We start from the raw sequence: 22,007 nt of genomic DNA on the forward strand, positions 1-22,007 counted from the left end.
TTTTTTAAATGAGCATAGTAAAGCTGACCTTTTTTTAATGTTCTCTGAGGTTTTTTTTAAATTTTTTTTGTTTTTATTTTTGTTACAGAGAGAGAGCATGAGCAGGGGAGGGGCAGAGAGAGAGGGAGACAGAATCCGAAGCAGACTCCGCACTGTCAGGGTAGAGCCCAGCTTGATCTCAGGGACCATGAGATCATGAGCTGAAACCAAGAGAATGTTCGACTATTTTTTTAGGTTCAAAAAACTAAAACTAAATAATGTTTAGGGAGAAATGCAAGGTAATATTTTAAAGCAAGGGAATAATAAACATTAATTCAGGGTAATGTATACGGGGAGAGCACAAGGTTATTGTCAATCTTCACATTCTTATTTATTTTTCATATTTACTTATTTTTGAGAGAGAGAGAGAGGCAGAGCATGAATGGGGGAGGAGCAGAGAGGGAGACATGGAATCCGAAGCAGGCTCCAGGCTCCAAGCTGTCAGCACAGAGCCCAACGCAGGGCTCGAACCCACGAACCGTGAGATCATGACCTGAGCTAGTCAGACACTCAACTGACTGAGCCTGCAGGCGCCCTTGAAATCTTCAGATTTTTAATTTGAAGGATGGGATCATGGTGTTTATCACAATGCATTATAACACACACACACACACCCCATTCTGTTTGTCAAATGTTACATAAAAATAATTAGAACAGAAATAGCTTTCCATTTAAGATGTTTTCACATCTGTTCTTTCACATCCAGAGCCGGCCTGTGCTGAGTCTCCCCCCAGCAGTAGGCTGGACTCAGCAGCAGCTCTTTACAAACCATGTGCTCTGTGCTGCAACTGCGTCCGGAAATGCAGGGGTCCCGATACTCAGCTCTTTTCCCTGAAGGCCGCTGAGTCTTCTGAGAAGCAGAGACATGGCCCACGAGGACAGGGATTTTTGTCTCTTTCATTTATTTTTTCACTGATAAATCCCCAGCTTTGAGAGCAGAGCACGGCGTGTCACTCGTGCTCCGTCAGCCTTAGCTGAACGAGTGAACACAGACACGTGCCCACGGCTCAGGACGGCTCTGCTGTGTGTGTGTGGAGCAGTGGCCAGGAAGAGGTGTGTCCACAGGGCTCAGGGGTCCCAGCAGGATCTCTCCACAGAGAAGGGGGCGGGCAGGGTGGTTAGAGAGCCCCGGTGGTCAGTGGGTCTGCCTTCGAGCAGGTAGGTCTGCCGGTCAGGCCCCGAGGCCGAGTGGACGCGGTGGTGGGAAGATGCTGGTGGTGGGCGGGGCTGTGGCCAAAAGGGCCTCGAAAGGCAGGCCAGGGGGCCGGGATTTGATGTTGCTGCTCTTGGGGGGTCGGGGAACAGAGCTGCGCATCACAGACACCCTTGCAGCAGTGGGGGAGGGCAGAGCACGTGTCTTCCAGCAAAGCCTCCCTCTTTACCGGATTCCCGCCTCTGTGCCTGGTGATCTCTGACCATCTTAGAGCTCGTCGTTCCTGCTCACATGAGTGTGCCTTCTTGTCTGCCCGGTCCTTCCTTGTGTCCCATCTAGCAGCACAAGCCGGGGTGCGCCACAGATTTGCAAAACACGTCCCTTTGTTTTCAAAGGCATGATGTTACTGGAAAAGATCCAGCCTGAAGATGGTAGTTTAACCCTCCTGGAGTGAAGACGGGGAGCAGACCTCTGGTGGCAGCTAACGAATCACAGCCGTGTAGTTGCTGTAGGCGGGGCTGCTCTCCCGCCCTTGGGGGTGGGTCTCAGGAATGCCTTGACATTACTTAGAACGGGGTTAGGGGAAACCAGCCGGGGCGCAGCTGCTCCAGACAGCAGGCGGTGAATTCCCACGTCGTCGCCGTCGTCGCCCGCAGGAAGTAGAAAGACATCTGAAAGGCTTGGACACGGTTGAAGACTGTTCACCCAGTCAGCGGGGCTGCGCCGTCCCTGGATCTCAAGGTTGGGTCCCCACGACTCTTCCATGGGGTCTGCTCGTGGTCTTGAGCGTAGGGCTGCCTGCCTGCTCGCTCCAGGTGTTTGTTTCTTCTAATCGTTAAAGTATGCCTTCTCCTTATAGAAAATAAGGAAAGTGAAGTATTAAGACAATACCTTTTTTCAAAAGCTGAATTTAATTTAAAAAGCCACAAGGGGCTCCTGGGTGGTTCAGTTGGTTAAGTGTCCAACTCTTAGTTTTGGCTGAGGTCGTGATCTCATGACTTGTGGCTTGTGGGATCAAAACCCAAGTCAGGCTCTGGGCTGACAGTGTGGAACCTGCTTGGAACTCTCTCTCCCCCCCTCTCTCTGCCCCTCCTCCCCACAGGTTCTCTCTCTCAGAATAAATAAATACACTTTTAAAAAAGGAAACCACTGGGGCACCTGGGTAGCTCAGTCAGTTAAGCGTCCGACTTTGGCTCAGGTCATGATCCCACGCTTCGTGAGTTTGAGCCCCACGTCGGGCTCTGTGCTGACAGCTCAGAGCCTGGAGCCTGCTTCGGATTCTGTCTCCCTCTCCCTCTGCCCCTCCCATGCTTACACTCTCTCTCTCTCTCTCTCTCTCTCTGTCTCTGAAAAATAAATAAATATTTAAAAACAAAAAAAAAGGAACCCACAAAACTTCATTATTTCCTTCTCCCCTTAACTGTTCTCTCATATTTGGCCTTCCACAACTTTTCTGTTTGCTAATACCTTCCTGATGCATTTCCCAATATCACGGACACTAAGTGAAATAAGGTCCTTTCATTTACAGTTTGTGTTTTAGTTATAAGACAGTTCCGGTTGAGCATGGAACTTTCAAGAGTGTGCGTTGCCTGGGAGTGCCGGGGTGGCTCAGTCAGTAAGCATCCGACTTCGGCTCAGGTCATGATCTTGCGGTTTGTGAGTTCGAGCCCCCGTGTCGGGCTCTGTGCTGACAGCTCAGGGTCTGGAGCCTGCTTCGGATTCTGTGTCTTCCTGTCTCTCTGCCCCTCCCCTGCTCGTGTTCTGTCTGTCTGTCTCTGTCTCTCTCTCTCTCTCTCTCAAAAAAAAAAATAAATAAACATTAAAAAAAAAAAAGTGCCTGTTGCCTGGCAATGTTTACTTTCTAACCAGGACGTGAACTTTTGAAATGTGTGTGAAGTGGTGTACAAATTTAAATTTAATCGTTTTTATGCTTGGAAAGCATCTATTTCATCTTCTGACTCAAAATATATACCAATTTGAGTAATATTCGTGGCAGCTCCTTTTTTTTCTTAAAGGGACAGACAGTATTTTTAGGGTTTGTGGTTACAGTCTGTGTTAAGAGTAGCTGATAGACATGGGGGAAAGGCTGGGGGTGTGATGGTGTCCAGATGAGAGTCTGTTTGTAAGATAGGCAGCCTGTTCTAGATGATTGGAGAGTTTTATGTTCCGTTTTGATTTTCTTATGTAATTTGCTTTGGGAACAAATAGCCTTGCTTTTCTAAACACAGGTGAAATTGACATACAGCGAAATGCATAGATGTTAGTAGATTTCAGGGAGTTTTGGTGTATATATACACTTGTGAAATCACTATCCCAATTAAGTTATAGAGTATCTCTGTCATCCTAGAAGGTTCCTTTTACTGTCCGTAATCACTTTCCTGGTTTATATCACAACAGATTGTTTTTCATATTCTTAATCTTTTTGTAAATGGAATCATTTTGTATCTAGCTTGTCTTACATAATATGTGTGAGGTTTTTTGTTTTTTTTTTAATGTTTATTTTTGAGAGAGTGTGTGAGCTGGGGAGGGGGCAGAGAGAGAGGGAGACAGGGTCTGAGGCGGGCCCTGTGCTGACAGCAGAGGGCCGACAGGGGGCTCGAACTCACCAACTGTGAGATCGTGACCTGCACCGGTTGGATGCTTAACCAACTGAGCCACCCAAGCGCCCTGAGGTTTATCTATTTTATTGCTTGTGTCAGTATATTACCCTTTTTTATTGATGAGTCATGTCCCTATAGAATAGTCCTTTGTTGCCGGCCGTTTGTGTTCACTCTTCTTAAAGCTAACGTAACAGTTCACATGCGATGGACGAACTCTGACGTCAGGCAGGTGCAACCCTCCGTCCTCCTCCTTTCCCAGATGGACCCTGTGTGTGAGGATGTCAGACTTTATAAACTCTGAAAGTCAGGATCGATGTTTTTTCGCTTTCACCTTTCATATATATATATATATACTTTTTAATTTTTTTTAATTCTTTATTTACTTTTGAGAGACAGCGAGACAGAGTGCGAGCGGGGGAGGGGCAGAGAGAGAGGGAGACACAGAATCTGAAGCAGGCTCCAGGCTCCGAGCCGACAGCACAGAGCCCGACGCGGGGCCCGAACCCGTGAACCCCAAGATCCCAACCTGAGGCCGAAGTCGGACGCTTAACCGACACAGCCACCCAGGCGCCCCTCATATATATTTGTGAAAAACAGAAAGGAGGGGCGCCTGGGTGACTCAGTCGGCTAAGCGTCCAACTTGGGCTCAGGTCGTGATAGCCCCACGTTCAGCTGTGCACTAACAGCACACAGCCTGCTTGGGATTCTCTCTCTCCCTCTCTGCCCCTCCTCCACTTGCTGTGCACACTTTCACTCTCTGTCTCAAAGTAAATCATCTTTTACCCAGATACTCACCAAAGGCTCCATTCCTTCCTGAAAGTGCTCGTTTCTGATACCATTTCCCTTTGGCCTAAGTAACTCTTTGGCATTTATTATAAGTTAAGTCTTTCTCTTGGTTTCTTTCCTTCTTTGTGTTTCTGAAAATGTCTTTATTTCACCTTTGTTTTGGAGGGGTGTTTTTTGCTGCAGATAGAATTCTGGTTGGATGGGTTTTCTATTTTAGCCCTTTAAAGGTGTGCTCACTGCCTTCTGGTTCCCATTATTTCTGATGAGAAGCACGTAATTCAGATGATTGTTCCTATGTAATATGTCCATTTTCTCAGTTTACAAGATTTTCTCCCGATCTTTAGCTTGCAGCACTGTGATTATAAGGTGCCTCAGCAGGATCTTCTTTATATTAATTTTATACCCTGCAGCCAGAATAATCTTAAAACATAAGCTGGTTTTTTTGCCTGTTCCCGTAAACTGTATTACTGGGGACCTGTGTTCACTGATTTCGAGTGTCCTGCTTCACTAAACTCACTCCCCACTCTCAGATTGTATTTCCTGTTTATCATAGTATTCCCAATGCCTGGCATGTGGAAGGACTCAGTAAATATTTTTCAGATAAGTGATCATGGAGAATGATGAATGCTGTGTTTTGTGAGTGAAGTTACAGGCATTGGAGCCCAGCGGGGCTCGTGGCAGGGTTTTTTGTTTTTTTTGTTTTTTTTTTTTTTTTCAACATTTATTTATTTTTGGGACAGAGAGAGACAGAGCATGAACGGGGGAGGGGCAGAGAGAGAGGGAGACACAGAATCGGAAACAGGCTCCAGGCTCTGAGCCATTAGCCCAGAGCCTGACGCGGGGCTCGAACTCACGGACCGCGAGATCGTGACCTGGCTGAAGTTGGACGCCCAACCGACTGCGCCACCCAGGCGCCCCGACAGGGTCTTTATCCATCTGGTCTGGTGCTGCCCTGCCCTCATGCCGCCACACCTTGCCATCGTAGTCATAGGGAGGCTGGTGGGGCACCTTGTTCAAGAACACTTGTGTGTTTGATGCACTCAGCAGACCTTCCTCTTAGCGTTGGAGAAACGTGCAAAGTGGGGGATCTTGTTTCTGTGTTCTTTGGTATGAAGTATTGTAAGGGTAGTTGTTCCATGTTACATGATAAGTTAACTTTAAGTAAAATTCCAGTTGGAAAAAACCCATAAAATATGTTGAGGATACGCGGTTGGAGGGTCATGCATGGGCTGCCGAGGTCTCCAGTCGAAGGTTGTTTGAAGAACCTCTGGCCACCCACGTGTCAAGTGCCCTGGATGTGCCAGGCGGTGTTAGGGAGCCTGGGAGACCCGACTGTGAAGTGTCAGGGCACAGTCCTCCCACGGGTCCTCCTCAGATACAGCAGCCGCTGCATTTCTTTGCAGTAAGTGGCATTTGTTTTCTGATTTTTGGATTTGTCTTCTGGTTTAAGTTTTCCCATTTGTTGTGTAGTACCTTTACAGTTTCATTGCCAGAGAAAAACCGTAAATAAATCATTAATGAAGTAAGAAGAATGAACGGACAAGGGACAGCTTTGATCTTTCTTGGATGGTTTCTGTTAAAAATGCCTTCGCCTCTCACATGGCTTTTCCAGCCGTTTTTATGTGGACAAGAGGGTGCCCTTGCTGCTGTCTGGCCTCCAGTTGCTTTATGTTGCAACCAACTTCTTTGAATTCTTCCATATTGATTGAAAATGCATATTCGAAACATTTATTTATTTATTTATTTTAATGTTTATTTATTTCTGAGACAGAGACAGAGCATGAGCGGAGGAGGGGCAGAGAGAGAGAGAGACACAGGATCCAAAGCAGGCTCCAGGCTGAGCTGTCAGCACAGAGCCCGACGTGGGGCTCAAACTCACAGACCGTGAGATCATGACCTGAGCCAAAGTCGGACGCTCAACCGACTGAGCCACCCAGGTGTCCATCACCTTCTTTTAAACATTTTTTTAAAATATTTATTTTTGGGAGAGACAGAGAGAGAGCACGAGCAGTGGAGGGGCAGAGAGAGAGGAAGACAGAATCTGAAGCAGGCTCCAGGCTCTGAGCTGTCAGCACAGAGCCTGACGTGGGGCTCGAACTCACCGTGAGATCATGACCTGAGCCGAAGTCGGGCACTCAACCGACTGAGCCACCCAGGCGCCCCTCAAAACATTTCTTCTTTAAGTCACCTAAGTTTGTACCTCTATCTTTGTTTTGTATTTGTGCACGGTTACTTTTGAGGACTGAAAAAAGTGTGACCATAACTAAACCTACACTTGTCCACAGTATATAAACATAAGGGGCCATCTGCAGGACCTAATTTCCCTTAAATAAGTCACAAGAGACCCATTATGTGACTTCGAAGGCAGGGCTTGCACCTGCTTCTGTAATTAAATCAGGTTTTATTGGAGCACCCCTGTGCCCATTCTTTCACACAGTGTGCTTTCTGGCTTCAAAGGCAGAGCTAAAAACTGGGGACCCAATGATGGAGACTGTCTGGCCCACAAGACCAAAATGTTTACTATCCTGCCCTTAAAAAAAGCTGGCCGATGCCTGCTCCAAGGCGAGTAACCCTTGGAAGACCAACACCAAAGTAAAGCTAGGGTAGGGTCTGTGCGGACTGTCCCGCAGCCAGCCCACCCCTTGCCGATGCGGGCACTTGGCTTCGACACAGTTACGTTAGGTCAGAGCTGCTGGCCATACCATTATGACATAAAGGAGGTTAGTTTCCAACTCTCGTTTGTGATGCCAGAAAACTGCCAGGGGCTTGAAATTGTATCGGGAGGGGGTCCACGTGAGGATGTTTGCTGGTTCCTGGGGTCAGCTAGACCCTGGGTGACTGGACCCCTTGTCTGGGTGCCTTCCATCAGCTGTGGCCAAAACAGACAGACTTGCCCACAAAAGAACAGCTTTCTCTTTCTGCAGTACTGCTTGTTGGAGACTTCCTGGTTGCAAGAGGGAAGTTTAGCCCATGGGGATGAGCTCCAGACCCCTGGTTACAGGGGCATCACTGGCCGGGTAGACTGGGCTTCTCAGTACCCCTGACAGCCCAGCACACCGAACATGCTAAGTAAAGCTGTCCTGGAGGCGACTCATTAAAAAAGCACCTTCTGGGAAGGGCAGTCATGTATCCGGAAGCGCTTTAAAAAAATTTTTGTAATGTGTATTTATTTGTGTGAGAGAGAGAGAGACAGAATGTGAGCAGGGAAAGGGCAGAGAGAGAGGGAGACACAGAATCCGAAGCAGGCTCCAGGCCCTGAACTGTCAACACAGAGCCCAACACGGGACTCAAACTCATGAGCTGTGAGATCATGACCTGAGCCGAAGTCGGATGCTCAACCGACTGAGCCACCCAGGCACCCCATGTTTATTCATTTTGAAAGACAGAGAGAGACAGAGCATAAGCAGGGGTGGGGCAGAGAGAGGGGGGGGACACGGAATCCGAAGCAGGCTCCAGGCCCTGAGCTGTCAGCACAGAGCCCGACGCGGGGCTCGAACTCACAAGCTATGAGATCATGACCTGAGCCAAAGTCAGACGCTCAACTGACTGAGCCCCCAGGTGCCCCCGGATGCACTTTTAGAAGAGGTCTTGCAGCAGCTGATGTTCTGAGAAGGACAACTTAGTAGATTTTATAAGTGATAACTTTATAACTGTATTAAAAGTTCAAACAATACAGAAGAGCATAATGACTTAAAAAAATCAAGCCATGGTATAGAAATGGATGAATGTTGGGCACCTGGGCAGCTCAGTTGGTTGAGTGTCCACCCAACTCGATTTTGGCTCAGGTCATGATCTCACAGTTTGTGGGATTGAGCCCCGCATTGGGCTCTGCGTTGACAGTGTGGAGCCTGCTTGGGATTCTCTCTCTGCCCCTCCCCCACTTGTGCTTGCTCTCTTAAGATACATAAAGAAGGGGCGCCTGGGTAGCTCAGTCGGACGAGCGTCTGACTTCGGCTCAGGTCATGTTCTCACGGTTTGTGAGTTCGGGCCCCGCGTCAGGCTCTGTGCTGACAGCTCAGAGCCTGGAGCCTGCTTCGAATTCTGTGTCTCCTTTTCTCTCTGCCCATCCCCCGCTTGTGCGCGCGCGCGCGCTCTCTCTCTCTCTCTCTCTCTCTCTCAAAAATAAATAAAGTAAAAATGTAAAAAAAAAAATACATAAATAAGTGTTAAAAAAAAAAAAAGATATGGATGAATGTTACACAGCCAAGAAAATGTCCGTTAACCTCTGGTTCCTAGTTTTTCCCAAAAACAATCAGATGCTTACCTTCTAAAGATGTTTGCATGTCTTTTACATAAAAGCATTGTTGCACTTTTCCTTGAACTTGACATAGAAAAATCAAGGTGGTGCTGATGAAATTAGCATCCCTCAGTGCAGGCAAACCCCACCCTTGTCTGCACCCCCCTCCCCCCACTTGTCGCCTGTGTCCTTGCAGGTTTGCGATGTTTGTATCCATCAGATTTGTTACCACAGCTCCCGGTGCTCTTTAGTCTTGTTCTAGGATTTCCGTGGGTTCAGCACCTGCCCACAGACCCGTTACCCCTGGTTTCCATTTTTGACTGCTGCCTTTTGGTTTGTGTTTTCACTGGCTGGGTTTTTCAACAGATCATTTTTTCTAGAAGCTTCTTGTTCCAGAAGTTCTCATGTCCATGTGAACATTAGTCTGTGCCTCTGTCTGTGGAGAGCTTGCCTGATCATAACATTATTGGGTCAGGAGTGTTCAGATAGTTGTCCCGCTAACATTCTGATGCTGTATATTACAGATTTGTGCTACTCCAATTATGAGGGAGAAAGCTGCCAGTCACAAATGACTCAGGATGCTTAATAACTTAGTTTTTAGGGGCACGTGGGTGGCTCAGTCAGTTGGGTGTCTGACTCTTGATTTCAGCTCAGATCGTGATGTCACAAGCTGTGGGATTGAGTCCAGTGTTGACAGAGCAGAGCCTGCTTGGGATTCTCTCTCTCTGCCCTTCCCCTGCTTGCTCATGTATATGCACGTGCCTTCATGGGTTGGGGGGGGGGGGGGAGTTTGGATGTAGTTACTGGCAACCCACTGAAATTAGGAAAATTAATTTTAGATTATTTTATTGATCTTTCTTAAGGCGGTTCTGTCTGAGACTAGGAAATTTTGACATTCAGTGCAGTAATATTAGTGATATCTGGCATACATACTGAGTTTTAAATAATACTGAGTTTTCAATCATAATTTAAAATGTGAAAGTTTCACAGGGTACTGTCTTCCATCAGATTAAGTAGCTGACTGCTTCTAGATGTTGTAGGCATACGAGCATATCTCCTGTGGAGGGCTTGGTTCCAGATAAACCGCAGTAAAGTATCACAATAGAGCCAGTCAAATGAATGTTTTGGTTTCCCAGTGCCTATAAACGTTCCATTTACGTTAAACCATCGGCTGGGGAGTGTGCAGTAGCCTTATGTGTTAAAAAAAAAAAAAAAAAAAAAAAAATACAAGCCTCAATTTTAAAATACCTTATTGCCAAAAAATGCCAACCATCATCTGAGCATTTGAGTCAGAATCACTGATCAGAGGTCACTGCAACAAATACAGTAACAATAAAAGGTTTGAAATATTGCACGAGTTATCAAAATGTGACAGAAACAGAATGAGCTAATGCTGTTGGAAAGGAGACTTGCTTGATACAAGGTTGCCAAAAACCTTCATGTGTTTAAGAGAAAAGTACAGTGTGAAAGAGGTATGCCCAGAGCTATTTTTAGAGAGCAGGCAGAAACTGTTACTTAATGGGGTTTAGGGGCCGACTACTTAATAGGCGTTGGGTCCCCGAGAATAAAAAGCACAGAAGTTACTTAGGGGCAGTAGTTGGATTTGACGGTGCTCTGGCACTTGCGACGCGGCCTAACGAGGCGAGACAGCGCTGGCTCGGACTCGGATGCTGAGTGTGCTGCTCCATGAGCATCAGTAAAGACCCCTGCTCCTGGCGGATCTCTCGGCTCCTTGCGAACCTGGTCTGCTGAGGTCTACGGGTGAGAGAACTGCAGTGATTTGCCTGAGGCCACACAGCTAGAAACTTTCGGAGCTGGGCTTAGAACCCTCACATCCTGATTCCAGAACCCACGATCTCTCTGTTGGCGGTGAGACTTGTTTTCTTTTCCGCCCTTAGCGGCACACCACCCATCATCCCTTGGGCCTAGGGGCGAGGTGGTTTAACTGGTGTCCATAGGCCAGGGCGTGGTGCCCTCGGTTTGGGTTCAGATCCTGACTTCACCCGTCTATACTTCTGTCTCCACATCTGTGATACCACTGCCACAGAGCCTGCCTGGTGAGGGGAGGGGAAGCCTGACCCCTGGGGGCTGCCACGCTCCAGGAACCCAGCCCTGTGGGTGCTCACGGCGGCCACTGGAGGGAGTCGAGGAACCTGGCACATGGGGGCCGTCCACCCCTGCACCCCCCTCCTGTCTGTTGTGAGCGTTAACCTTTGCATTAGGTGTGGTAATTAGGTGCCCACAGGAGGGTGGGGGGTGTGGGAGCTGTCTTGTGTCTCCTGCTGTCACTTCTCCCGCCACAGGCCCAGATGACCCCACTCTCCTGTCCCAGGTTCCTCATTCTGTTCAAGTGTGTCCTCCCCAGACAGTTCCATGTAGAAGGCAGGAGCAGTACTTTTCCCAGACTCTTACATTGATGTATTCTTTATTATTTTTTTAATGTTTGTTTATTTTTGAGAGAGAACGTTTATTTATTTATTTTAAGTTTACTTATTTTTAGAGACATCACAAGTGGGGAGGGGCAGAGAGAGGGAGAGAGAGAATCCCAGGCAGGCTCCACACTGTCAGTGCAGAGCCCGATGTGGGGCTCGAACTCACAAAACCATGAGATCGTGACCTGAGCTGCAACCCAGAGCCGGAGGTTTGACTGAGCCACCCAGGTGCCCCACACATACAGATTATTAAATCAGTATTGAGTTTAAAAATTATGTCCATGCCTTTATTTTTCAGATGGTTGATCTCAGGCCAGGGTTGCAGGTGTTTGATGGCACTGGGAGCTGCCTAGACCCATCTTACTCCTATCACAGAGGCAGAGTAGGGAGATTGGAAAGCTCCCCCCCCCCTTTTTTTTTAAATGTTAGATATTTTCTTTAATTTTTTTAAACGTTTATTTTTGAGAGACAGAGACAGAGCGCAAGTGGGGGAGGGGCAGAGAGAGAGGAAGACACAGACCCCGAAGCAGCCTCCAGGCTCTGAGCTGTCAGCACACAGCCCGACTCAGGACTCGAACCCACGAACCGCGAGATCATGACCTGAGCCGGTCGGACACTTGACCGACCGAGCCGCTCAGGCGCCCCAACACGTTGCCTGGTTTTTACCAGTGGTGATATTTTGCCAAAATATGAGTGTTTTGTTTTGTTTTAATTTTTAAATGTTTTATTTGCTTTTGTGAGAGAAAGTGGGGGAGGGACAGAGAGAGGAGGAGACACAGAATCCGAAACAGGCTCCGGGCTCTGAGCTGTCAGCACAGATTCCAACATGGGGCTCAGACCCACAAACTGTGAGATCATGACCCGAGTCGAAGGACACTCAACCAACTGAGCCACCCAGGTGCCCCTCCAAGCTGTAGTTTTAGATCATCACCAGGATACTGATGTTGATACGATCTACCAGTCTCACTCAGATTTCCCATCTTCACTTTTACTCATTTGTGTGCACGGTGACCTCTGTTCAGTGGTTTCGCCTGCATAGGTTTGTGTTTGCACCGCTAGACTCAAAATACTGGAGGTCTCAGTGCCACCGGCCGTCCCCGCGTTGGCCTTCGTTCTCACCCCTCCCATCCTTGACCCCTTGGCACCCGCCCATCTGCCTTCCATTTCTGACGGCGTATCATTTCAGAAATGTTCTGTAAGTACAGTCGTACACTGTGTAGCCTTTTGGGATCGGCTTTGTGTGTTCAGTGGCATTCCTGGGAGGCTCATCCAGCTTCTCACAGCAGTTATTTTGTTTTCGTTTGCCAAGTAGTATTTATTACGTGGTGTATTCACATCCCAGTTTTTTAACCATTCAGTTGAAGGACATCTGGACTAATTCTGGTTTGGGGCTGTTAGGAGTAAAACCGCTCTGAATGTTGTGTGTAGGTTTTTATGTGAACAGTGTTTCCTTTTCTTTTGCGTAAATCAGCCAGGAGCAGACCTGCTGGGTCCTGTGGCGGGTGTGTGCCAGGTAATTTTCCAGTGTTTCCTGGAGTCCTTGTAATCGACCTCTCGCTCTGCCTCTGTGTTCACGCAACCTCGCGTACTTTGCATTTACCAGGGTTTCATATAAGGGACTCCTACGTTGTCTGTTAGGTCTCACCCCTTTCACTCAGCAGCATGCTTTAAGGGTGGTTGTGGCCCATTCCCTTCATGCTGAGCAGTAGTCCACTCTACGGACAGACCCCTTTCTGTTGATCCATTCACCTACCGATGGACATTGGGTTGTTTCCAGATGTTGGCTGTCAGGAATAAAGCCGCTGTGACCATTGGTGTGTAAGTCTTGGTGTAGACCTGCGTTTTCATCTTGCATGTGTAAGACCGTACCCAGCAGTGGAGTGGCTGGGTCGTGTGATAAGTGTGTGTTTGACTTCTTAAGGCACTACCGAGCTGTTTTCTGAAGGGTTCTGAAGGGGTTGTGGCGTTTTACGTCTTCAGCAGAGCTCATGTTACTTCACATCCTTGCCAACTTACTTGATACGGCTCATCTTTTTTTTTTTTTTTTTTTTATGCTTATTTATTTAAAAAAATTTTTTTTTAATTTTTTTAAATTTATTTTTGAAGGAGAGAGAGAGAGAGAGAGAGAGACAGAGCATGAATGGGGGAGGAGCAGAAAGAGAGGGAGACACAGAATCCGAAGCGGGCTCCAGGCTCTGAGCTGTCAGCACAGAGCCTGACCGGGGGTTCAAACTCACAAACCGTGAAATCATGACCTGAGCTGAAGTCAGACGCTTAACCGACTGAGCCACCCAGGAGCCCCTTAAATGTTTGTTTATTTTTGAGAGAGAGAGAGAGTGCAGGTGGAGGAGAGGCAGAGAGGGGTTGGGGACAGAAGATCCCAAGCGGGGTCTGCACTGATAGCAGAGGGACTGGGGCTCGAACTCACGAACTAACTGTAAGATCACGGAGCTGAGATGAAGTAAGACGCTAACCGACTGAGCCACCCAGGTGCCCCAATACGGCTCATCTTTTTAATACAAGCCGTTCTAGTAGAAATGTAGTAGTATCTCATTTTATTTTGCATTTCTGAATGACAGCGACGAACATCTTTTCATGTGCTGTTGACCATCTGTATGTCAGTGTTGCTGTGGCTAATCTATGCCCTTTGCTTTTCCATACAAATTTTTAAATAGGTTTCTCAATTTCTATCAAATGAGCCTGCTAGGATTAGAGTTAAGATTGTATTGTATCTGTAGATCAATTTGGAGAGGATTGGCATCTTAACAGTATTGACTCTTCTGATGCATGAACATTATAAATCTGTATTTTTTAAAATCTTTGGTTTCTCTAGGCAATGTGTGATTTTCAACATAAGGGTCCTGTATGTCTTCTGTTAAATCTGACTCCTAAAAAAATTTAGCGTTTTGGATGCTGTTGTAAATGAAACTTGAACATAATAATATTTTCCAATTGCTTACTGCTCTCAAAAGTATGGTTGTTTTAAATATCATATTAGTATCCTGTGATCTTGCTAACTTCACTTCTCAGTTGTTGGTTGGTTGGTTGGTTTTCTGTTTGTTTTGTTTGTTTTTTGTGGATTCCTTAGGATTTTCTATATAAACAACCAAGTCATCTGTGAATAGGGACAGTTTTAGGTCTTTTTCTTTTTTTCCTGTTGCAGTGTTCAGGGTCCTATGACAATGTTGAATAGAATTGGTGAGAGCAGGCGTCCTTGTCACATTCTGGTCTTAAGGGGAAACCATTCAGTATTTCACTCCTAAGCATATCAGCTGTAGGCTTTTGGTCAGATGTCCTTTATCAGACTGAGGAAGTTTCCTTCTATTCCCAATATCTCCTGAGAATTTTTAAAATCATAAATTGGTATTGAACTTTGCCATATGCTTTGATTGAATCTCTTGGGATGATCATGTGGTTTGTCTCATTTATTCTATAATGTAGTAGATTACATTGGTTTCTTTGGAAAGTTAAATCAGGCTTGCATTCTTGGGATAATTTCTACTTGATTAGATTCTATTTGCTAATACTCTGTTAAGGATTTTTGCATCTGTGTTTATGAGGGATTTTTTGGTAATGTCTGTGAGGTCATGCTGGTTAAGACACGTAAAGAGCAGATCCCTCTTCCTCTGTTTTTGAAAAAGTTTATCTAAGATTAATGTCACTTCTTCCTTGAATATTTGTTAGAAAAATCATCAGGGCCTGGAATTTTGTTTGTGGGAAGATTTTCTATTACCGATTCAATTTTGTTAATGTTTTTAGGACTACTCAGATTTTTCTGTTTCATCCTGTGTTAATTTTAGTAAATTGCATTTTTCAAGGTACTTGTCCGTTTCATCTAATTATTGGCATAAAGTTGTCTATAATCTTATCATCTTTTTTGTGCCTGTAGGGTCTGTAGTGATGACCCCTCTTTTTTTCCTTCCTCATGTTACTGATTTCTGTTGTTTTTTTTTGTCTGGCCAGTTGTTTATTAATTTTATTGTTTTCAAAGAGCCAACTTTCATCTTTGCTAAATTTTTCTATCACTTATCTGTTTTTTATTCTGTTGGTTTCTGCTCTTTAATATTTCCTTCCTTCCATTTACCTTGGGTCTGCTCTGCTTGCTTCCAGCGTTACAAGCCTGAATCTTAGGTTTTGGCTCACATGTTACATTTTATTATTTAGTTCAAAATATGTTCTGTTATTATGATTTCTTTGAGCTGCATGTTAGTTTAGAAGTGTGTTGGGTGATGTTAAATACTTGAGGTTTTCTCAGAGGTCTTAGTGTTGAGTTTCTAACTTAATTCTGCTAAGCTCGGGGAGCACACTTTGCATGATTTAAATTTATTGAAATTTGTTTTAGAGCCCAGCATGTGGTATATTGGTGATTTTTTTTTCTTTTCTGTGTGTTTATAGATGTTGAGGGTCACATAAGTGTCATTTAGGTGATGGTGGTCAGTAGTGTTCTTCAGGTCATCTGTTTTTACTTTGTTGTTGTTGTTTGTTCTGTCTGTGTCTGAGAGAGGGGTGCTGAGATTTTTATAGCAGTGGGTTGTCTCTTTCTCCTTTTAATTCTGTCAGTACTTGTTTGATGTATTTTGACACTCTGTTGTTTTTAACATTCATTTATTTTGAGAGAGAAGACGTGTGCATGCAAGTTGGGGAGAGGGAGAGAGAATCCCAAGCAGACTCCACACTGTCAGCACAGAGCCTGACGTGGGGCTCAGTCTCATGAACTATGAGATCATGACCTGAGCTGAAGTCAGATGCTTAACTGACTGAGCCACCCAAGAGTCCCATTGTGTTTTATCCATTCTGACAGTCTCTCCCTTTTTTTTTATTTGTAAATTTACTTCCAAGTTAGTAGCATATGGTGTAATAATGATTTCAGGAGTAGAATTTAGTGATTCATCACTTACATATAACACCCAGTGCTCATCCCAACAAGTGTCCTCCCTAACGCCCCTTGCCCATTTAGCCCATCCCCCCACCCACAACCCCCTCCAGCAACCCTCAGTTTATTCTCCATATTTAAGAGTCTCTTATTTTTCTCCCCCCGTTTTTATATTATTTTTCCTTCCCTTGTGTCCATCTGTTGTGTTTCTTAAATTCCAAATTCCACTTGAGTAAAGTCATATGATATTTGTCTTCTCTAATTTTGCTTATTAGCATAATATACTCTAGTTCCATCCACGTTGTTGCAAACGGCGAGATTTCATTCTTTTTGATATCTGAGTAATATCCCACTGTATGTATATACCACATTTTCTTTATCCATTCATCAGTCAATGGACATTTAGGCTATTTCCATACTTTGGCTATTGTCGATAGTGCTGCTATAAACATTGGGGTGCTTGTGCCCCTTCAAAACAGCATAGCTGTATCCCTTAGATAAATATCTAGTAGTGCAGTTGCTGGGTCATAGGGTAGTTCTGTTTTTAATTTTTTGAGGAACCTACACACTGTTTTCCAGAATGGCTGCATCAGTTTGCATTCCCACCAGCAGTGCAAGAGGGTTCCTCTTTATCTACATCCTCGCCAACATCTGTTGTTGTCTGAGTTGTTAATGTTAACCATTCTGACCAGTGTGAGGGGGTATCTCAGTGTGGTTTTGATTTGTATTTCCTGGATGATGAGTGATGTTGAGCATTTTTTCATGTGTCGGCCATCTGGATGTCTTCTTTGGAGAAGTGTCTATTCATGTCTTTTGCCCATTTCTTCACTGGATTATTTGTGTTTTGGGTGTTGAGTTTGATACGTTCTTTATAGATTTTGGATACTAACCCTTTATCTGATATGTCGTTTGCAAAAATCTTCTCCCATTCTGTCGGTTGCCATTTAGTTTTGCTGATTGTTTCCTTTGCTGTGCAGAAGCTTTTTATCTTGATGAGGTCCCAGTAGTTCATTTTTGCTTTTGTTTCCCTTGCCTCCGGAGACGTGTTGAGTGAGAAGTTGCTGCGGCCAAGGTCAAAGAGGTTTTTGCCTCCTTTCTCCTCTAGGGTTTTGATGGCTTCCTGTCTTACATTTAGGTCCTTCATCCACTTTGAGTTTATTTTTGTGTCTCGTGTAAGAAAGTGGTCCAGGTTCATTCTTCTGCGTGTCACTGTCCAGTTTTCCCAGCACCACTTGCTGAAGAGACTGTCTTTATTGCATTGGATATTCTTTCCTGCTTTGTCAAAGATCAGTTGACCATACGTTTGTGGGTCCATTTCTGGGTTCTCTAGTCTGTTCCATTGATCTGAATGTCTGTTTTTATGCCACTACCATACCGTGTTGTTGATTACAGCTTTGTAACACATCTTCAAGTCTGGGATTGTGATGCCTCCATCTTTGGTTTTCTTTTTCAGGATTGCTTTGGCTGTTCAGGGACTTTTCAGGTTCCATACAAATTTTAGGATTGTTTGTTCTAGGTTTGTGAAGAATGCTGGTGTTATTTTTTTTTTTTTTTTTTTTTTTAAATTTTTTTTTTTCAACGTTTTTTATTTATTTTTGGGACAGAGAGAGACAGAGCATGAATTGGGGAGGGGCAGAGAGAGAGGGAGACACAGAATCGGAAACAGGCTCCAGGCTCCGAGCCATCAGCCCAGAGCCTGACGCGGGGCTCGAACCCACAGACCGCGAGATCGTGACCTGGCTGAAGTCGGACACTTAACCGACTGCGCCACCCAGGCGCCCCTGCTGGTGTTATTTTTATAGGGATTGAGACAATCTTTTTTTTTTTTTTTTTTTTAATTTTTTTAAATGTGTATTCATTTCTGAGAGAGACAGACAGAGTGTGAGTAGGGAAGGGGCAGAAAGGGAGACAGAATCCGAAGCAGACTCCAGGCTCTGTGCTGACAGCTCATGGGGCTTGAACCCGTGAACCATGAGATCATGACCTGAGCCAAAGTTGGACATTTAAGCAACTGAGCCACCCAGGCGCCTCGAGACAGTCTCTTCTTTTTATTGGAGTTCTTAGTCTAAAGAGTTCATTTCCCTTTTTCTTTCTTTTTTTTTTTTTTTTTAACGTTTATTTATTATTGAGAGAGAGAGACAGGGCATGAGCAGGGGAGGGGCAGAGAGAGGAGGAGACACAGAATCCGAAGCAGGCTCCAGAGCGGCTCCGAGCTGTCAGCACAGAGCCCATCGCGGGGCTCGAACCACAAAGTGCAAGATCATGACCTGAGCCGAAATCGGACGCTTAACTGACTGAGCCACCCAGCTGCCCCATTTCCCTTTTTCTTTTAGCCTTTATAGCTATACTTTGCATTTCTTTATTTAGAGGTTGCTCTGGAGATTACAATAAACACATGCAATCCTGCACAGTCTCTGTGGTGTGGCCGTGTTCTCGCCTTCACAGGCACAATCACCAACTTTAACTTTGCCTCTGGCCCCACTCCTCACACCCCTTTATGTCATGGTTGGATGTGTTGTGTCTGTGGACCTCCTGGCCCCCACTAGCAGTGTTATGATGTTTTGCCTAGAACAGTCATCTGGAATAAAGCGTGTCAGCGCTGTGCTTGGAATCTCTATACTTTTTGATGTTTTCTTTGCATTTTTCTTATAGATTAGCCTACCATGGCAGACCAGAGACAGCGCTCACTCTCTACCTCTGGGGAATCACTCTACCATGTTCTGGGGCTGGACAAGAATGCAACCTCAGATGACATTAAAAAGTCCTATCGGTGAGAGGCCACACGCGGGGAGGATCTCGCACCTCGTGGGGTTTGACTTGCATTTACCGAAACCAGTGTTTGTCCCTGGCTGAGCTGACCCCGTGTCAAGCTGGCGATGGTTCCACCACACGTTGTAGCCTACAGCTCTCAACTGATATTTTCTCGGCAACAACAAAGTAACACTTTGTGGGTGATACAGACGGTCTGCCCTGGAGCAGCCAGGTCCAGAGGGAAGCAGGACTGAGCCTGCTCCGTAGCCGGGGCTTTAGAATGCTCAATGATTTGCTCTTCTCCGCGCAGTGACAGTAGTCCCCTCCCTGTGGCGGTCCCAGTGGAACTTACACACAGCTGCACGGAGTAGGCCATAGGAGGCAAACCCCCCACGAGTCCGCACCCTCAGCTAGTTGTCTCTTGTGTTCCTCACGCGTGTGATTCGTGAGCACGGAAAGCAGGCCCATGTTGTGCTCCCCTCGCGTGCAGTCACTTCGTGGGGCAGCTGAGCAGTTAGCCTGCTGGGACACTAGAGGTCGGCAGTGGGTTTGCCTTGGAGCTGTTGGAAGAGCCCTCCCTCCCCCACCCCCCTCGCAGGCTGTGCCTGCGGCCACTCCCTCAGGGTTAGCCTCACCCCAGGACCCTCTTCTCTGGGGCCGGGTCAGGGTCAGGGCCAGGGCCAGGGCCGGGCAGTTTGCAGAGATTTCTCCGGATCTGATAGTCTGGTACTCTGGAGAGGCGGAAAGTGCCGCGGTGATGCATGAATGTGTCCTCCACGGGGCCCTGTGATGGGTGTGTGTGAAATAAGGGACAAAGAAATGGTTTCGATTTGCAGAAAACTTGCCTTGAAATACCACCCTGACAAGAACCCCGATAACCCGGAGGCGGCAGACAAGTTCAAGGAGATCAACAACGCCCACGCCATCCTGACGGACGCCACAAAAAGAAACATCTACGACAAGTACGGGTCGCTGGGGCTCTACGTGGCCGAGCAGTTTGGAGAGGAGAACGTAAACACCTACTTTGTGCTCTCCAGCTGGTGGGCCAAGGTGAGCGGAATGGGCGGGGGGCCGGGGGTCCGGGCGCACACAGTCAGACCGTTCGGTCCAGGGGCTCTGCTCAGGGGCCCCGGTTCCCGGGTGTGGGGCAGCCTTTCTCCTCGTCCCGTGCGGACGTGGCCGGCTCGCTTGCCTGTGTGCAACGGGCCGAGAGCGCACAGAGCGAGCCCGACACCGAGCGGACGTTCTCTGACGAGTAAGTTCCTACAGAGACCGGCCTCGCAAGGGAGCTTTTCCAGCGCGTTTTGGACGCATGTTTTTGTCGTCGTGGGGGAGGACGTGTTTGAAATCTGACTTGAGAAACTTTTGACATTTTGTCCGGTGGTTCTGTTTCGAACGCTTGTCCTTTTCCTCACTTGACTCACAACCTGTGTCCCGTGAAGGCCCGAGGGTGTGATGGCCCCGGCCACCAGGCACCGTGGTGCTGGCCAGTCAGCCCCGTAGCCCCCCCCCCCCCCCCCCCCCCCGTAGGCTCCCTTTCCAGAAGCTTACAGAGCTCGGTCTCTCAGTGTCCCCGCTCCCCGGGCCGTGAAGGGCTGCGAAGGGCGTCTGGGCCCGACACGCCCCCCGGAGCGGCCTCCGGCTGGCCGCAGGGTGGGGGTCCCAGAGGCCACGTGGCCGGGGTCCCGGAGGCCGCGTGGCCAGCGCCCCCTGTCGTCCACCCGCGCAGGCGCTGTTTGTCGTGTGCGGCCTCCTCACCTGCTGCTACTGCTGCTGCTGCCTCTGCTGCTGCTTCAACTGCTGCTGCGGGAGGTGCAAGCCCAGGGCGCCCGCGGGCGAGGACGCCGGCTTCTACGTGTCCCCCGAGGACCTGGAGGCACAGCTGCAGTCGGACGAGCGGGGTGAGTGGCCGCCGAGGGCCGCCGAGCGGGGCGGGGCGGGCCGGGCCGGGCCCTGAGCCGTGTCGACCTGTCTTGTCAAACAGGAGGGCACTGACACGGTGCCGGAGTGTTTGTGGTGGTCGCTGGGACTGTTGAGGTGTGAACGTGGACACTTGAGGTAAAAGCAGACGCAGAGGGCTGTCCCCACCCGCGATCTGAAGCGGCCGAAGTTCCACGGGACCCAGCAGGTGGGGAGGGACCGAGGGCTGGCGGTGACCTGAGGCGACGGAGGAAGGTTGCGTTGGGTGGAGGTGCGCAGGTAGCCTCTCCCCTCCGACCTGTGACCCTGGTGGAGCGGCCAGGCGATGGAGCTTTGTCACGAGGACGGTGTCGTTGGGGGTCACACGTGCGCTCGGGAGGCCCGGCGGCGAGGCTCCGCCCTCACACGATGAACACGCACGTGCTTGCTTTTCAGAGGCCGCAGACACGCCGATTGTCATCCAGCCAGCGTCCGCCACAGAGACCACCCAGCTCACGGCCGACTCCCACCCCAGCTACCACACCGACGGGTTCAACTAAGTTCCGGAGCCGCTGTGATAGAGGATAGCCCAGCACCCGGCCACTTCACCCTTAGAATCATGAACTGTAGCCGCAGAGATGGGGAGGGGGCTGCCCTGGCCACGGAGGAGGAGCAGCCGCCAGCCCGCCGGGGCCCTTCCCACCTCTGTGCCCGCCCGCCCGTCGCCCCCCAACACGTGAAGTGCGTCGCATGCAGTATTTAAAGCAGTGTAGCTACGGTCCTCTTCTGTTCTCTCCTTTTTTAATAGCATGTCTGGGGCCACGTTCCGTGTGTGTCTGTGTTGTGGGCGCGCCGCGGTGTGGCCGCGTGAACCAGACGCCGAAGCAGTCTCGGGGCTCACGAGTGGCCGCACCGGCCGTGGCTGCTGCGTAGGGTCTCCCAGCCGGGCAGGCTGGGGCCGGAAGGGTGGCTCCTTCCCCTGTGTCGGTGGCGGCCAGAGGCGGGTTCTGGCCGGCGGCAGCTGTGAGGTCCAGTCCCTGTCCTGTGCTCGCCAGCCGTGTGGTCACAGCCAGAGCCCCTGGACGCGTTCGTTGCCTGGGAGGAGCTGGGCACGTCCTCCCTCCGCCCAGCGCTGGTGGCCTTTTCGTGCCGTGGGTTTGTGCGGGGGCCGTTTGCCTTGGTGGCTTGGCCTCGTGGCTGGGTTTTCCTTTGGGTGAGTTTGTCGTGGAACGTGTCG

At 48.1% G+C, this 22,007-nt stretch overlaps 1 protein-coding gene across 3 annotated transcripts in view; it reads left to right on the forward strand.

Moving 5' to 3' along the window:
• DNAJC5 (DnaJ heat shock protein family (Hsp40) member C5) overlaps window positions 1-21,592 on the forward strand; it is a 35,548-nt gene extending 13,956 nt beyond the window's left edge. Inside the window, exons 2-6 of one of the 3 annotated variants that reach the window (XR_014137518.1) lie at window positions 18,773-18,890; window positions 19,708-19,921; window positions 20,601-20,772; window positions 20,856-20,929; window positions 21,227-21,338. Coding sequence is in view for 2 of the 3 variants with exons in the window: in XM_081795416.1 (XP_081651542.1) it covers window positions 18,784-18,890; window positions 19,708-19,921; window positions 20,601-20,772; window positions 21,227-21,330 (597 nt within the window). In the remaining variant the exon portion in view is untranslated. Of the gene's footprint in view, window positions 1-12,722; window positions 12,761-18,772; window positions 18,891-19,707; window positions 19,922-20,600; window positions 20,773-20,855; window positions 20,930-21,226 lie in introns of all 3 variants that reach the window. The other 2 variants (XM_081795416.1, XM_078443850.2) reach the window with 2 other exon arrangements.
• The last annotated feature ends 415 nt before the right edge of the window (window positions 21,593-22,007 follow it).

The sequence above is a fragment of the Panthera onca genome, chromosome A3 (genome assembly GCF_046562875.1).
Source record: "Panthera onca isolate mPanOnc1 chromosome A3, mPanOnc1 haplotype 2, whole genome shotgun sequence".
Lineage (NCBI taxonomy): Eukaryota > Metazoa > Chordata > Mammalia > Carnivora > Felidae > Panthera > Panthera onca.